The 17283-nt window shown below is 37.3% G+C and overlaps 1 protein-coding gene, 1 long non-coding RNA gene and 1 pseudogene across 3 annotated transcripts; all 3 read left to right on the top strand.

The window, feature by feature from the left end:
• The first annotated feature begins 1059 nt into the window (after positions 1–1059).
• On the top strand, positions 1060–3354 carry LOC141606331 (UPF0481 protein At3g47200-like; annotated as a pseudogene).
• A 401-nt stretch (positions 3355–3755) lies between these two features.
• LOC141606330 (UPF0481 protein At3g47200-like) lies at positions 3756–5954 on the top strand. Of its 2 annotated transcripts, XM_074425415.1 has the most exons (3): positions 3786–3838; positions 4332–4386; positions 4559–5954. In XM_074425415.1, exon 3 carries the CDS (start codon positions 4570–4572, stop codon positions 5854–5856), a length of 1287 nt encoding a protein of 428 aa, XP_074281516.1. In that variant the 5' UTR covers positions 3786–3838; positions 4332–4386; positions 4559–4569; the 3' UTR covers positions 5857–5954. The 2 variants fall into 2 exon arrangements, with proteins under 2 accessions (XP_074281515.1, XP_074281516.1); XM_074425414.1 differs by having other exon boundaries at positions 3756–4386.
• Positions 5955–13402: 7448 nt separating this feature from the next.
• LOC141609325 (uncharacterized) lies at positions 13403–14044 on the top strand. Its single transcript, XR_012527357.1, has 3 exons — positions 13403–13523; positions 13626–13742; positions 13844–14044. It is a non-coding gene; the product is annotated as an uncharacterized LOC141609325 (long non-coding RNA).
• The last annotated feature ends 3239 nt before the right edge of the window (positions 14045–17283 follow it).

Below are 17283 nucleotides of genomic sequence, written 5' to 3'. Positions count from 1 at the left end.
TGAATCACGCAAATCCGTAAAAACCGATTAATATACGATATTGGCTCCTTAAAGGCGGTTTAGCATAAAATTGGGCATGTTCATACATATTATAATGGATCGCCTTCTCGAGTGACACCGTCTTCAAGGATCTCCGGAATAAATAAATTACATAACAAATTACATAATTTCCTATTATACATTTGTAATTAAAATAAAATAAATCTATTAAATTACAAAACGGTGATACGAGATCACAATAAATTACAACCGAATCGATATTCCCATACATTTCGGGTAATACCAATTAAAAACTAAGGCCATACTAAGTAAAATTACATAATTCCAAAAATTACATAAAATAAAATTATGACAATCATAAATAAAATGCTTAATATGGATACAAGTGGGTCATTTTGTGTGTTAATATATTAAAAACTGATTTGACAATACACAATAAAGAAATAGAAAAAAAAAAGGAGATTTCTCCATGCAAACACATGTGTGCTGCTGAATAAGGTCACTTCTTCACTCTTCTTCTTATAATGATAACAAAATTGCATAAACATGGTCCCGTATGAGTATGTGTTATAATGTTACCAGCTTAGTTGAAATGTAACCATGTTAAAAAGTCTTGAAATAGGAACACATATGAACTCTAGTCACAATACAAAGAAGGTAATTTGTGTAAAAATGACAGCATCTTAGTCTGAAATGTAACCATAATAACAATCATTTCTTTTGCAAATGAAAGACTCTTATAATGTTAACAAAATTGCATGAACATGGTCGTATATGAGTATGTGTTATAATGTTACCAGCTTAGTTGGAAATGTAGCCAGACTAAAGACTCTTAAAATGAGAACATATATGAACTATGTCAAAATAAAGTGATGAGAATGCTCAATTAAAAAAATTGATGATTTGATGTAGTTTTTAATGCAAATTAGCATTTAATGTTCTTATCCATACACATTATAATAATAATTATATAGTACTTCCTACAAATCATATAAATAATAAGCAAAGACATAAAATGGCCCACATATAAGAATTTGTGTAATTGAAAAGTTAATGTGAAATGAGTATTGATGGTTGTGGAGATTGGAGTAAAGGTGTTTGATGATTCTTTACTTGGAAAAATTAAAAGGACAAACCCAAAAATGGTTCCTCACGAATCTTCATGTCCCTTGCTCGAGTTGTTGCAAAGTCGCGACTCGCGAATACATTCTCAGCAATTCCCCCTTTAATCAAATGCTCCATTGTTGCACTACTCTACTTCTTCTACTTTATTGAACTCCTAAACTTGGTAACTCTTCATTGTCTTCTCTCTCACTCTGCATTTTCTTTCTGTTTATTTTTTTTTCCCTTGAATGGTTTGTACTAGATTTATTGCTAAATTAGGAAAAAACCAACAACTAAACAATTAGCCAAGGATTAGTGAGTTTTCACTTTTGAGTTGCCTGATGCTCCCTTGAATGGTTTCTATCAATCGCGGAAATATTAATATGATCTTGTATGATGTGTGTTTTAATTAAGCCAAACAGTTTTGGCAATTTTCTTGTTTGATGAGATGAGTACATTATGATGGAATTATGTAAAATGGTTTCACCCAAGTAAATGACTCTCTTAGATTATATTGTTACTGTGATTGTATTGTTATTGCACCCTTTTAAGTTTTACCCCATCATTTGCAGAACCCTTCGAGTCACTGTGATTATATTGTTATTTCTGCTGTTGTTGAGATGGGTAGAAAGATGCAATTCGCGACAAACTTTGTTCTAAATATATGTTAGATAGTAAAAATCAAAGGTAAACAAATGACTAGGACGGAGGGGGTACAATGTAAGTTCGTCATAGCTGATATTTGAGAAAGCGACATAATTTCATATGCAGAAAGAAGTTTGTTCATGGATCCAGGCAGGGTGGCAAACTCAATTCTACACAAGCTCGGCTCTTTACCCAATATTTCCTCTAATTGTTGCATATATGTAGTTCCAGAAAATCTTCGCCATGTAAATAAAGATGCTTATAGGCCATTAGTGGTGTCAATTGGTCCAGTCTACTGTAATGATGAAAGACTGTCAGGCATGCAACATCAGAAATTGAGGTACTTGAAATCCTTCCTGCATCGTAATCCAGCTCACAGTATACATCAGTACATTAATGTTCTAAAAGGGTGGGAAACTTTTGCTCGTCAATGTTATGTTGAGACGATAACCCTGCCTACCAGTGAGCTTTTTGTTGAGATGTTACTGGTTGATGCTGTATTTATCATAGAGCTCTTCTTAAGAGGTTGCGATTGACGAGAACGACCGTATATTCAACAAGCCAAGAATGCTTTTAGAGGTTACGCAGGATTTGAGACTAGAAGAAAACCAGCTCCCATTCTTCATTCTAAAGGGTCTGTACGAGATGGCATTTAACTCTTCCTCCCAAAATCAACCTCTTTCCTTCCTTGATGTTACCTATCGATTTCTCATGAATAGACAAGATGCTGTTCCACAGAGAATAGTGACTGCCGACATTAAACATGTGGTCGATTTCTTGAGATTATGCTACTTGCCTTCTGCTCGTTGGAGTTCACTTCAAGTGTGACAGAGCTAAGTGAAGCTGGGGTCAAATTTGTGGCCAGTAAAAGTGAAAATTTGCTTGATATAAGATTTGTTCGAGGGGTTTTGGAGATTCCTAAGATTGTGGGTGGTGATGGACGATACAGAGTCTCTGTTCCGGAATATTATGGTATTTGAGCAATGTCACTGTTTCAAGGACTCTTACATCATTGACTACTTTGCTCTACTGGATAGTTTAATCAACACGCCGAAAGATGTGGAAATCTTGTCACGAAAAGGGATAATTGAGAATTGGCTGGGAAATAATGAAGAAGTGGCAAATCTCGCTCTTTAGTAGGACCTTCAAGCTGACTCGCCTAGATAATCCCAATTTCTACTACTTGGGCATTTGCAGGGATGTGAATGCATATGCTAGTACTAAATGGCATAAGTGGAATGCCATACTGAAGCACAACTACTTCAATCATCCATGGGCGGCCATTTCTGTAGGCTATGCGATTGTCCTTCTAATTCTCACAGTGTTACAAGTTATCACCGGTTTTAAGTAGGTAATGTTTGTATGTCAACTCGTCTTTCTTGTGTGGGGTTACATTTTATTTCCTCGTCTAAGTGTGAAGCTGCTCAAGTAGGCCTGTCAATTGTTTATGGTGGCTGTCTTATTATTCTGTTTTTTGCGTTTCCCATGTAAGTATTGCTGCTTATAAATGTAAAATAATGTCTACCAGTTGATGTGCTAGTGCTTGAATGCTTGATTGTACGGTTTCTTTTTCTACATAATGGAAACGCATTTAATTGACACTATTGTGATTGTGAGTAACAATTAGCCTCTTTACTATAGCAAGGGTAAACTTGTGTGTGCGGTACTGTGGTGGTTGCTCTTGAACCCTCTTACCAAACGAGTATTTTGGTTGAGCTTTTTGGTTCAGATGAGCTCAAGGCCTTAATATACTGTTTGAATGAACGGTTCACTTTTTTCCCTTGGACAAAATTTAGAAGCTGGATTATTATTTCATTATCTGAATAGAAAGATGTCGGGTGTGTGTGTGGACTTGTTAATCTTGATGATTAGTAAGTGTCAATGCCTTCCAAAGGATCAAATTTGGTGTATTCATTTCTCATTTTCCCATTAGTGTCTGTCTACTTTGCTTAGTTTTGTCATAAACTTGCAGTTTCTCTTGATAAGACTAATCTTCTATTGCGCAGATTCAGAATTGATAACGGTAACCTCCCATTTCCATGGCTCCACAGCCTGACATGAAGATTACGCGGTATTTAATACCATATCTGTGAGTTCATTCCTTCTCATGATTTATACTCCATAAGTCCATATAGCCATAATTCTCATATATAGTCACATGCAAACTAAAATGAAACTAGAGCCGGAGACATTTATTTTCTCTGATTTTAAGGGTTGACAAGGGTCACCTTGCCAGAAGCCGGAAGGTGCAATGGTAGCCCTTTTAGACTTTTTGCAGGGAAAAAGCATTTATGTTGCAGTTGTACACTAACTTTGATATGTATTCGAAGATGTGGTTAATTTGTTACCAAAGAAAAGCCAAGAAGTCAACACTGACTGGTCAACTGCCTGCCTTTTTGTGGTCCTTAATAATCAATCATATATGTACAATTATACAAGTCACATCTGGCCGGCCTTGTTTAACTTGTACAAAAACGAGTTAACCTTGACTGATGATCAAGTAGAGTCAAAAAAATAAGCTGACAATAATGAGCTACTAGTTGAATATATTTGTATTAAATCTGGAGGCCTTGTTGTTTAAGTTTCAGCCATTCCCATCTCTCTGCATCATTACAACTCTTCGGAAGCCTGTTTCTGGTACGTTTCTCTACTATATCTCGGTTCTCTATGCTAATTTATGACTCACAGATGTATTGTAAAGTCTCATGATAAGGGGATAACGAATTACGTGTGGGGATATCCACAACTTTTACTTCACATTGACAAGCACAAATCTTATTGAGGTTTTTTTGGTATTGATGTAATGTAGGAGGCTTATACATGGAAGATCCTGTCAGTAACATTGCAACTTGGATAAGAGATGAACTTGAGTCTTTGCCGGTCGTGTCTCCCCTTCGTTGCATTTATAAGGTCCCTCAGTATGTCCGCAAGGTTAAAGAAGAATCATATCAGCCTTGGACAGTCTCAATTGGTCCGATCTACCATCAACATCCATCACTACAAGCTATGGAAAAGCAAAAACTAAGGCACCTCGAAAGGTTCCTAACACAAGGTAACAATGCTATTGGCTTAGAGTCTTATATCGGACTTATAAAAGAATGGGAACAACAAGTTCGAAGTTGTTATGAAATGGAAGTAAGCCTATCTAGCCACGACTTCATCAAAATGGTCTTGCTTGATGCAACATTCATTATTGACTTGTTTATGTGGTCGAGTTTTCGGTTTTCGCTTGAAAACCATCCTATACAAGGTATTGTAGAGGTTTTTTCTCGAGTTGAGCGCGATTTGTTCTTGGAAGAAAATCAGCTCCCTTTCTTTGTTCTCAAGGGCCTATATGATATTGCATTTGGTATGGCCTACCCTCATATTTCCTTCATCGATCTGACTTGGAGTTACATGGGTTGTGGTTTCATGCCCGGAAAAGAGCCAGAGGTTGAAAATACAATCACAAGTGAGAAAATTAGGCTAAAGGGTCCAAATATCAAGCATTTTGTAGACTTTTTAAGGATATGTTGCTTGCCATCCAAAGACCGGCCGAACCCTAATAGCATTGGTAATAGATATCCCCTTTTCCCCTTAAGTGCCACCCAGCTAAGTGCAGTTGGGGTCAAATTCATAGCCAGCAAAAGTTCGAGTTTACTGGACATTCGATTTAGGCGGGGCGTGCTAGAGATCCCCAAGTTTACCATTCAAGATACTACTGAGGCAGTATATCGTAATATCCTAATTTTTGAACATTGTCATTATTTTCTCGATTCTCACTTTATCGACTACATATTCTTTCTTGATAGTTTGATCAATACCCCTCAAGATGTGGAAGTACTAGTTCGGAAAGGGATAATTGAGAATTGGATCGGAAGCAACGAGGCAGTCGCGAATCTCTTCAATGAAATTAGCAAGCATATTTCATTATGTTCTTCAAATTTCTACTACTATGATGTTTGTAGAGATTTGAATGCATATGCTAACACTTCATGGCATCGGTGGAAGGCGGTATTGAGTAAAGACTACTTCAATCACCCATGGGCGATTATGTCTGTAATTTATGCCATCGTACTTTTAGTTCTTACTTTGTTGCAAACTATTAGTGGGTTTACGTCAAAGTAGTTTTATTTTAGACAGCTTTACACACATTCACAAGAAATGTTCCAAATTTGATACTCACTCGGCCAGAAAAAAGAATTATACCACCGGTTGTATAAGAATATTGTACTATTTTTTTTTTTGGCAACGATAAAGAAAGGTTCCTTACATATTGCTCAGACTCTCAGAGCCAGACTTTATTATTACATTATCTGAAACATAAGTTAAACTAAGAATGGGGTTAGTAAAAAGAAAAGGCTTCTTGAGGGGACGATCTGAGTTTGCCAAATGAGCGAGTTCTTCTTTCCTCTTCTTTGTCAGTTGAGCTTCAGAGGAGTACCTACAACAAGACACAGTTACGCCTCGAGGACGTAGAGATTTACGGGAGAAAGACCTACTTGTAGAGCAAGTAGATACATTGTGTCTCGGAGATTCATCCCCTTGGCTATGATTCTTCTTGAAGTTAAAAATTCTCTTCATCTCACTCATTTGACGATTAGAAGGATACCTGCAAAATCTACCTGAGGAGTTCCTGCAAAGCCTACATGTAGGCGAGGCACGTGACCGCTTACCAAACAAAGGAATCTTGCACCTTTTACGTCGAGCTGAAAAAAGGAATGACTCATGTTCACTTGGATCTTTATGGGCTTGGAAGCAAATAAAGGTGTTGGTCATGTCATTCACCAAAGAAACAGGCAAGCAGGAATTAGGGGCGACAACCATATGGTCTCCTTAGAGAATTTGAGAACCAGAAGGAGAGAAGTCGTCACAAATAGAGGTGGAGCTCGAGTTAACACCACCAATAAAGGACTCCCTCGAATTAGAAACATGAATCCCATTGATGGCTCTTGAACAAGAAACCTTGTCTTCATTTACCGTGTCAACATTTACCACCTTCGTCTTCAGAGCCCGCTTTTTAGAGCGTTTCCTCCTCTTCTTTATCTTATAATGATCTCTTGCAATTCCACCCTCCTTTGCGACCTTGGTATTAAGGATTTGTCATAGTAGACAAGTCTCTTTTATTGTAAAAACTCACCTTACTACCTTGAAGCATTTTTGATAAGCTTGTCCGGAGATCCTTAGCCTTGAATTTCCTCCACCCTTTCTTGAGAACTCATGAACCGAGTTTTTAGGAATATACTCGTTATCACCCAATTGAGAGTCTTTGTGATTGTGATCCAACTCAAAATTAGGAGATGAATTTCCTTCGAGATTTATATGAATACCATCATCCGAAATGCAGGTATCCATGACAGTGGAGTCAGAAAGTGGAGTAACGCAAGAGCCACAAGAAGACCCCCCATTATCGTTAACTAAGGTGTCCCAGGTATTTTCATCAGGGATAGGTCTTTTACTATCCCTAGCCACCTCACATGACAACTTGTCCTCAATACTTCTCTTACCGTTATGATTAATAGCCCGTAGATTCTTGACAACATTGAGTTCTCTAAGAATATCTTTATTCTTAGGTTCAAGCAATGCCGCAGTTTCAAGATCAGTTTGCGCTTCCATGAGCAAATTAGTCTCCATACAAGCTATAGCTCGACGAAATAGAGCCTTAGCATTTTTAGGGAAGGACGACAAAACCAAAGAACAGAAGTTTATGGCTGCCTCATTGTAATACTACGGTTTTATGAGTCTCTGGGTACTCTATCGAGTGGGCCTTACTCTGTCGAGTAAGGGTGTTTTGCATTTTAAAATAGTTTCTGACCTGTAGGGTACTCGATCGACACTACAAGAAAACACGATAAAGGCGACAGACATACTACAGTCGCCAAATTGGCGACAGGAAAAAAAAAACGGGCGACCACTATCCGTCGCCAATTTGGCGACTATACCTTTTTATCCAAAAATCCGTATGAAATCCACGGGCGACGCAATATTATCCAAATTGGCGACCGAAATCGATCGCCAATTTTGGCGACCAAAACCGTCGCCAATTTGGCGACCAAAAACGATCGCCAACCCTCTGTTTATTTTTTTTTCGCCAATTTCTTCACCCCGTCCCCTTCATTCACTTCAATCAACTTAAAAAAAAAAACGCCCCGGTTTGTCCGACGATCCGACGCCACCACCAACTACAACCACCGGACGCCACCACACGCCGCCGCCATCCGCACACTACATCCCTACCGACCCTTTGTTTATAATAAAGGTTTGTTTTCGACTCAAATCGATTTAATTACTTCAATCCTTCATATTTTGTTTAAGTTGTGATGTTTATTTAGTATCTAGTTGTAATTTATACATTAGTGATGCTTATTATTGTATGTAGTTGTAATTTAATTAGCATTTTTGTTAATTAATTTGAGTTAGGGTTAGAAATTGGGGTTTTTGTTAAATTAGTAATGTGATTTGATTAGGGGATTGTATAAGGTAGTATAGTTTTATGAAGGTAGAAATTGGGGTTTTTGTTAAATTAGTAATGTGATTTGATTAGTGATGCTTAGTTTTAGTAATATTGAAGTAGTATTGTTGAAGGTAGTATAGTTTTATGAAGGTAGTATAATGTTAGGATTGTATAAATTTGCCTTATAATTAACCAAATTAAGTTAGAATGATTTAATTAGCATTTTTGTTAATTAATTTGAGTTAGGGTTAGAAATTAGCATTTTTGACAACTTGTATAATTAACCAAATTAATTAAGTTAGAATGATTTAATTAGCATTTTTAAAAAATTAATTAGCATTTTTCTTGAATGGAATGAGCATGATGTATAAATTTGTTAAATTAGTAATGTCATTTGATTAGGGGATTGTATAAATTTGCCTTATAATTTTGACAACTTGTTTAATATATAATGACCTAGTACCCGTTCAAGAATTACTCATTAGGAGCAATTCTTGAATAGTCCCCATTTTGGGATTTGTCTTTGTGCGTTCAAGTCACTTAGGTAGTAAACACATAGTTGTGATTTTATTAATGAGAAAAGAATTTGGTTGCAAATTTCTCCAATGTTCTCTGAATACATATGTGGAATATGTATCTTTTCCACATTGTGTATTTGGAGAACTAGGGAATTCTTTGCCGAATTTTTTCTCATTAATAATTCACAAATGTGTGTTTGCTAGTGACTTGAAACGTACATTGATGGGTTTAGGTTGGAGTGATAAGGACCCAATTGAAATCTTGAAATTAGCATAAAATGGAGGATGAGATAACCATTGCTTTTTTTGTTGAAATTAAATATTATTATTTAAAATGGTTAGTTTGCTATATATTGCTTATAGATTAAAATGAAGAGATCTGAACGTAGTTGGATGTACGAAGAAAGAGTAGATAAGAAGAAACGTCCTATCGCTAGATTTGTAAAGGGAGTTCGTGGATTTATTGAATTTGCTAGATGTCAAGATTCATATGATTTGGAACAACATAAACTTAGGTGTCCTTGTACTAAATGTAAAAACTTAAAATATTTATTTGACATTGAAGTAGAAGAGCATCTTGTTACAAATGGTTTTTTTCCAAACTACTACAATTGGATCTCCCATGGAGAAAAATATTATCCCGAAGAACCTCAAATCCAACAAAATGAGAACCCATATAGAGAAATGGTACTTGATGCCTTTCAGTCTAATGATTTCATTAATGACGACCGTGTACCAATGATTGATGAAGAACAACCAAACCCAAGAGCAAAAGCCTTTTTGACATGCTAAGTGCTTAGAAAAAACCTTATATGAGGGGAGTAGAATGACATTGTTACAAGTTGCATCCAGGATAGTTTCTTTAAAATGTGAGTATAATATGCCATTTAAAGCCGTTGATAGTATTGCTACGTTGGTTGAGGATGTTATACCCGATAATAATGTTATGACCCGAAATTTCTATAATACCAAGAAAGTGGTCAAAGGTCTTCAACTTCCACATGAAAAGATTGATGCATGTCCTAAAGGATGTATGCTTTTTTGGAAAGATGATGCTTTGCTTGACAAATGTAAGAAATGTCAAAGGGATAGATATGAGACAAGTGAAGGAAATATTGTTTTGAAGGGGAAGAAGGGTAATAAAAGGAGTGGAAAGAGAAAGAAACCAATATCAGAAAACACATTAATTTATTTTCCATTAGCTCCTAGACTTCAAAGAATGTATGCCACGAAAAATCTTGCCAACCAAATGAGATGGCACAAAGAAAATCCTCGTACACCGGGAAAGATGTGTCATCCGAGTGACGGGGAGGAGTGGAAGCGTTTTGATAGGTTATATCCCGATTTTGCCGAGGAACCTCGCAATGTGAGACTTGGCTTGTGTACGGATGGGTTTGACCCTTTTGGTCAGTTTGGTAGAAACTACTCATGTTGGCCCGTAATGACCACGCCGTACAACTTACCTCCTTGGCTTTGTGCGAAAAGACAATTTATTTTCCTCTCTTTACTTATTCCGGTCTGATAACCCAAAAAACCATCGGATGTTTATTTACAACCGTTGGTGGAGGAACTGAAGTATTTGTGGGAAGTTGGTGTAGAAACATTTGATGTGTCGAAGAAGCAAAATTTCCAACTAAGAGCTTCATTGTTATGGACTATAAATGATTTTCCCGCATATGGTATGCTATCAGGATGGGCAACCGCCGGGCGAAAGGCATGTCCTTATTGCATGGATAGGAGTAAAGCATTTTATCTTCCTAATTCCAAAAAATTAGTTGGTTTGATTGTCATAGATGTTTCTTACCGGATGGACATATTCATAGAGAGAACAAGAAATCTTTCTTAAAAGGTAAGGAGGTGCGTGACAATGCTCGGTTCGACTCGGGGATGAGATATGGGAGGCATGTACGTGATTTGCCAACAAGCTGTCGATGGGATTTGAAGAAGAGTTTAAAGAGTTGAAAAAGAAAAAAATGGTTGGTTTAAAAGAAGTATTTTTGGGAGCTTCCCCTCTTGGAAAACAATGTTGATCAGACACAATTTGGATGTGATGCACATAGAGAAGAACTTCTTTGAGTTACTTATTCATACGATTATGGATGTAAAAGGAAAGACACGTGATGATATTAATTCAAGAATAGAATTGAAGAAATTTTGTGATCGTCCTAAACTTCATATTCGTAAGGATGGGGCTAAACCAAAAGCCATATTTACTCTTGACAAAGCTCAAAGAAAGGTATTGTGCGATTGGATAGGAAACTTGAAGTTTCCAGATGGATATGCATCCGATTTGAGCCGTTGTGTTGATTTGAAGGAACTGAAGTTGAAAGGGTTGAAAAGTCATGATTGTCATGTTTTCATGGAGCGCTTATTACCTGTGGCTTTTAAAAATTTACTCCACTACGATTTGGAATGCGATTCTGAGAAATAAGTCAATTTTTAGAGATTTATGTTCCTCCACGATATCGATTGAGGACATGAGTCGTTTAGAAGACCAAATACCAGAAATTTTGTGTAAACTTGAGATGATATTTCCGCCTTCTTTTTTCAATTCGATGGAGCATCTACCTATCCATTTTCCATATGAAGCTAAAGTTGGTGGACCCGTCCAATATAGGTGGATGTATCCTTTCGAAAGGTTTCTTAATCATGTGAAGAAAAAAATTGGTAATAAAGCTCGTGTGGAAGGTTCTATATGCAATGCCTACCTAACGGAAGAGATTGCCAATTTTTGCTCTCTTTATTTTGAAAAACATATTGAGACCAAAGCAAAATACTTGAATATTGATGAAGCGGATGAACTAGACACAAGTATACCCAAGTGTTTCCAAATGCAGGATGAAATAGGGTGTTCATCGGTTGGGGAACAAGATTTCGGATGACAAGGAGTATAACCGTGCCCACCTTTATGTGCTATCTAATTGTGAGGTTTTGGAGCCATATGAAGCTCAATTTGTGACAGATTTCATTAAAGATCACCCTAATGTGAACAGAGAGGATGTTTGGCATAAGCATGAGGATCAATTTCGGCCTGGTTTCGGAAGCATGTATGTAAGCTAAATATTCAAGATGATGTGATAAGAAGCTTGGCTTTGGGTCCTTCTCGAAAGGTTGTGACGTGGAATCGATATTCAATTAATGGGTTTAAGTTTCAAACATTTGACTATGGCAAAAGTAAGGCTAAATGCAACTACGGCGTTACTATTTCTTCTCTTGATGGCAATGATTATTATGGCATATTAGAGGATATCTTTGAGTTGTGCTACAATGGTCGGGATAGGAGTTATAAAACCGTCTTATTCAAGATTCAATGGAGGGATAATTCCGTAGGCTGGAACGAGTCCATGATCGTTACAAACTCGTGGAAGTGAATCATACTCGAACCTACTCTCAATATGACCCATTTATACTTGCACAACAAGCTCATCAAGTTTATTTTGCATCTCTTCCGAGCACAAGCAATGAAAGACAACAAAAGCAATGGTGGGCCGTTTTTAAAACAAAGGCACGATCAGAAGTTGATACATCTTTTTTCCAAGAAGAGGTTGTATCAGAAACAGTTTTGTCCCCAGTTGATCATGATGAAATTATTTATGCAAATGAGATAGAAGCGGAGGAGGAGTTAGAAGAGGAAGAAGAAGAGAATGATAAGGAGAGGGATGGGATAGAAGAGGGGGAAGAAGAAGAAGAAGAGGAGGAGGAAGAGGAAGAAGAAGAAGAAGAAGAAGAAGAAGAAGAAGATGAGGATGATGATGATGATGAGTAAGAGAAGGTATTAAAAGTATACATATCAAAATTTGGAAACAATTATTAGCGTTTTATTTTGTCTTTTATACTTGTTTATTAGGTTTTATTTTTTTGTATCTTATAATAATTATCTTGTAATATTTGCTAACACTTTTTATTCAATTGTAGTACACATGGCTCCTGGAGGAAGTAGGCAGCGCGGAGGCTATAGTGAGGGAGGTAGTAGCTCCCAGGAGAGCGGGAGGAGGACGTTGACCGTTCTACTACGGAGGTGAGTGAGGAGGAGGAGGAGGTTGCTATACCCCGACATGCGACAACAGGATGATCCTTGATCCGAATGGTCTTTGGTAATTTTTTATTCATTCTATTTTGTAATTTTTTTATTTAGTAATAAATGACTTTTTTTAGACATATGTTAATTATACATTATTTTTTTCCTATATAATTATGTTTTTAACATGTTTGATTTCAGGTTTAGAAGTCAAACAGTTGTTCGTGGTGTGACTAATAGCACCCAAGAGAACATGACACACGGCGTTACTTGTTGGAGTAACGCTAGTGATGAAGATAAGGAGATGTGGTTCAACAACTTAGGGTATCTATTTATAAAATATATATTATTAAATATAATTTATTTATTCTTTTTACCTTATTATTAATTTGTTTCTCATCTATGTGTTTACTTTTTGTAGCGTGTGTTCTATTGGCCAACCAACCTTGAGCGCCTAGTTTGGCAAAGGTATAATGACATTGGCAAGAAGAGGCTAAGGGACAACATGTATAAGGTGTCTAAGAGGAAGAAGGCGCCATCTTTCATGAAAGGTATTTAGTTTCTTTTAATACCTGTAATTAGTTAAAATTCATTACATATTTTGAAAATATATTAATTAATAATTGTTATTTTATTGATTACGGGTTCGTCATATGAGGAATATACCAAGTACCGGAACAATCCTGAGTTCAAGGAAGCATCGGCCCGGAACAAGATCAACGGGAAAAGAGGAGATAAGGACGCGGAAGTTGAGCCTACTCATTATGGAGGGTCTCAATCTTTTCATGATCGTGTGGTGTTAGATGTAAGTTATTTGTCTTAGCTTTTAATTTAATAGTCTTCTAATTTAATTAGTCTCATTAATTATCATGTTTGAGTAACAATTTCCTTGTTTTTTTTACGGAAGACCAAGAAGAATAAGGGTAAGGTACCCACGATTGTTGATCTCTTTGTTGACACTCACGCAAAGAAGACAAGCAAGGGCAAGTTGATCTTCGCGAAGGAAAAAGATCAACAATTATATGTAAGTGTCAAAAAATAAAAATTTCTTAGCTTTTTAAAGTATATGTTTTATCAATTTTTAGATAAGTAACCTCTAACCATTAATGTTTTATCAATTTTTAGGAACAATTCCTTGTCCGTAGGAAGAACAACCCGGAAATTGATGACAATGAGCTATGGTTTGATCTTGTTGAGGGTTTCCAAAGAGGAGATGTGTATGGAGCCGGGTCGGCAAAGGAGATTTTCTACCCTCCTACAAGAAGAAGAGGGTCAATTTCCTCCCAACAACAACCTTATACCCCAAGTGTCGTGAGTGTGCTCCAAGCTCAATTAGCCGCCGGGGAGAGGCGAGGATGCCGAGAGGGAGAGGCGGGATGCGAGAGAGATCTTTGAAATTCGGAGGATGAAGGAGGAAATGGAACGGATGAACTCCTTCTTCGCCAATTGCAACACTGGGTGGCGCCCGCAACCAAAGGATCCTAGAGATCCTAATCATGGAGGTGGTAGTGGAGCGGGAGCAAGTTTCCCTGTTATGTAGTTTTTTAGAAAACATGTTATTCCCGGATAATGTTAGATGACCAAAACTCGTAGAACTCGTAGTTGTGTGTATGGAACATGATTTTCTTTATCAAGTTTGGTTGTGTTGGCTTCCCATGTGTTCTCTTTGGAAATGTTGGTTTATTTGCAGGTTTTTACGTTTGGCTAGGTCAAAAACGATTTTTACGCTAAAAAAATGTAAATTTGGCGACGGATCGGGCATTTGGCGACGGAAACCGTCGCTAAGTCTCGATCATGAATTAATTTTATGGGCATTGGCGGCGAAACAGTGGTTTTGGCGACCAAAAGCTGTCGCCAAAATGGCGACCAACATCTGTCGCCAAAATGGCGACTAAAATCCGTCGCCTTTTTAAAAAATATGGAGATGACGTGGATTTTAGGAAAGCGACTAATAGCAGTCGCCTTTTTAGCGACTCATGACAGTCGCCAATTTGGCGACGAATTTTGGTCGCCCGATTTAAACAATTTCAGTCGCCAAAATTGGCGACGAACGCCTGTCGCCAAAAGCGACCAAACCCAGCTACGAAGTGCGGGCGACGGGTCTTAGTAGCTTTATTCTTAATGGCGACTGTTCTCAGTCGCCTTATATGGTCGCCAATTACCTTATTTGTTGTAGTGCGAGTAGCCTTGGTACTCGATCGAGTAGGCGGCACTCGATCGAGTATGTCAGTTACTCGATCGAGTAGCCCGGTTTACGGGTAATGTTTTGTCGGGTTTTGTTAATGATGCGAATTAATATTTAAACCTTTCCGTCACTTTCATAAAACACTTTTTACAAACCTAATTACTTTGAAAAGAGATTGCAACCTACGTACTTCGCATCCTTCGCATTATTGACAAATCCTGGAGCTTGGGAGGTCGGAATTCATCTTTCTTCACATTCTTGTGATCCTTGCGTTGAGGGTAAGATCTACGTACTGTTTTTTATGGTATTTTGTTAAGGTTGTTTAAACCCTAATTTGGGGATTTGGGGGTTTTGTTGTCTTTTATGATTGGTAGTAATTGTATGATCATATGTTAGGAGGAGGATTCGTAGAGGAGGCCTTTTGATAACAGCTGTTGAGATCGTCTGACTGTAGTGCATTCCAGGTAGGGTTTCCCTACTCAGTATTAGTCACATGATGTGTTGATTGGTTGGTGTGATTGTTGAATATTATCATACGAGTATTGTGACGATTGTTGGTTTTGATTGTTGATAGTAGTTGTGATTGATTGTATCTGTCTGTGTTCTTCGGGGTGCGTCCCTGGCTGAGTGGAGTCACTTGCGGGAGTGGCTTCACGCCCATTATTCGCCTTCTGTAGAACCCGCCACATAAGGGATGTGCACATTAATGGATTTAGGTTTATCGCTCGACGGAGATGAGCGAGGCTTAGGTGGGAACGGCTGCGGTCCCCCACTGGCGGCGAGGAGTAACCTGTTGCGATGGGTACTCTGGCAGGGCTACACACTTTAGTGTGTAGTCAGTATTGTGGAGTTGGTGATGGAGTTTGGAGTATATCTGTGACGATTGAGCTGTGTTGTTTGTTGTATTGTTGAGTTATATAAATTGTGTGATTAATACTGACCCCGTTTATTGTTTTAGAAACTGTGGTGATCCATTCGGGGATGGTGAGAAGTTCTTGAGCAGGTATGAGTCGAGATACATGGGATAACTGGGATGTGTCACCTTCAGATGATAGAGTCTTCCGCTGTAACTTGAGTAGTTTGTCAGACATTTCATTTAGTTGATTAAACAGTTGTTTTGAGAACATGTAACCCGTATTTTGGGCATTTGATTTTGGATTGTATTTATTCACTAAACTTATACATTTAAATGTTGTTTCGTTATTGTCTTATGATTAGCATTGCCTCGGGAAACCGAGATGGTGACATCTTTATACCTGAGTGGTCCTGGTAAGGCACTTGGAGTATGGGGGTGTCACACTCATACTCATGGAGCTTATTAGCGCAAGCCGCTAGATTCAAATTTAAAGAGACTGCAAATTGCAAGACAGATTCAACCTCATAGTCCTCCATGGATTCCAAAACTAAACATAAGAGGCGACATGCCATTTCATAGCAGCCGCCAGCAGAGTCAAAAAGATTTTGCTTAAAGAAGTCGTTACCCCTCTCCTTAAGGAATTTAACCTTTATCAAATGAGGTTCTTCCATTGGTAAGAAAGAACTAAACAGTAACCAACCATCCTCCTTGAACTCACCATTTCCATGAGCAATAACAAAATGCTTTAGAAAAATTTCATCTATAGAAATGATAGCCATAACCTTCATAAAACAACCCCAAACTCAAAAGGTTAAGATAAAACACCTTTAAGAGGTGATAACTAAATCAAGTTCTTTCACTGGTTTTCGTTTTTTCGAATATTGTACTATTATTATTTTCATTTAGGTTACATTTTCTTATTTATCATTTTATAAGAGAGATACTTTATCCCGATTATTGAATATTTACTTTCAACCTGAGTTAAAGAGAGGCAATCATATAGCCGTGACATCAATGCTAAATATCATAGTTCATTTTGGTGATACATTTCGTGCCCTATGGAGTGACATAGTCCTAGTAACATGGTACACTATAGTTTATTTAAATTATGATATTACATAGACAAATGGTAGTATAGGACACATTTCAATAAAAGCAGCTCATTAATAAGCAACTCAACTAAAATCATTGAACATATGACATCTAATTTTACTTTGCTAACCGTATACTTCCTAATGATTGTAAACCTATTTAAGCTTGCAAATTCTCAAATCTCAACCCACATATGCGGATTGATTAACCCAAAAAACGCCATCTGAATCAGTGTTTTATTACGTATAAGTCTATGACTTTAATAGTTATAAAAAGAAGTTGGGTTGTGAAAATATATTGCTACGTATGGCTGTGTGAGGTTAATATTGTACCTATAATTAAGAGGACAATCACACTATATGAAACTCATACACAATAATTTGTAATTTTGTTTAGTAGTTAGTGTTGAATAATAGAACATTCGGGTTAATT

The sequence above is a fragment of the Silene latifolia genome, chromosome 10 (genome assembly GCF_048544455.1).
Source record: "Silene latifolia isolate original U9 population chromosome 10, ASM4854445v1, whole genome shotgun sequence".
NCBI lineage: Eukaryota > Viridiplantae > Streptophyta > Magnoliopsida > Caryophyllales > Caryophyllaceae > Silene > Silene latifolia.
This window is presented reverse-complemented; position numbering and strand designations above follow the sequence as displayed.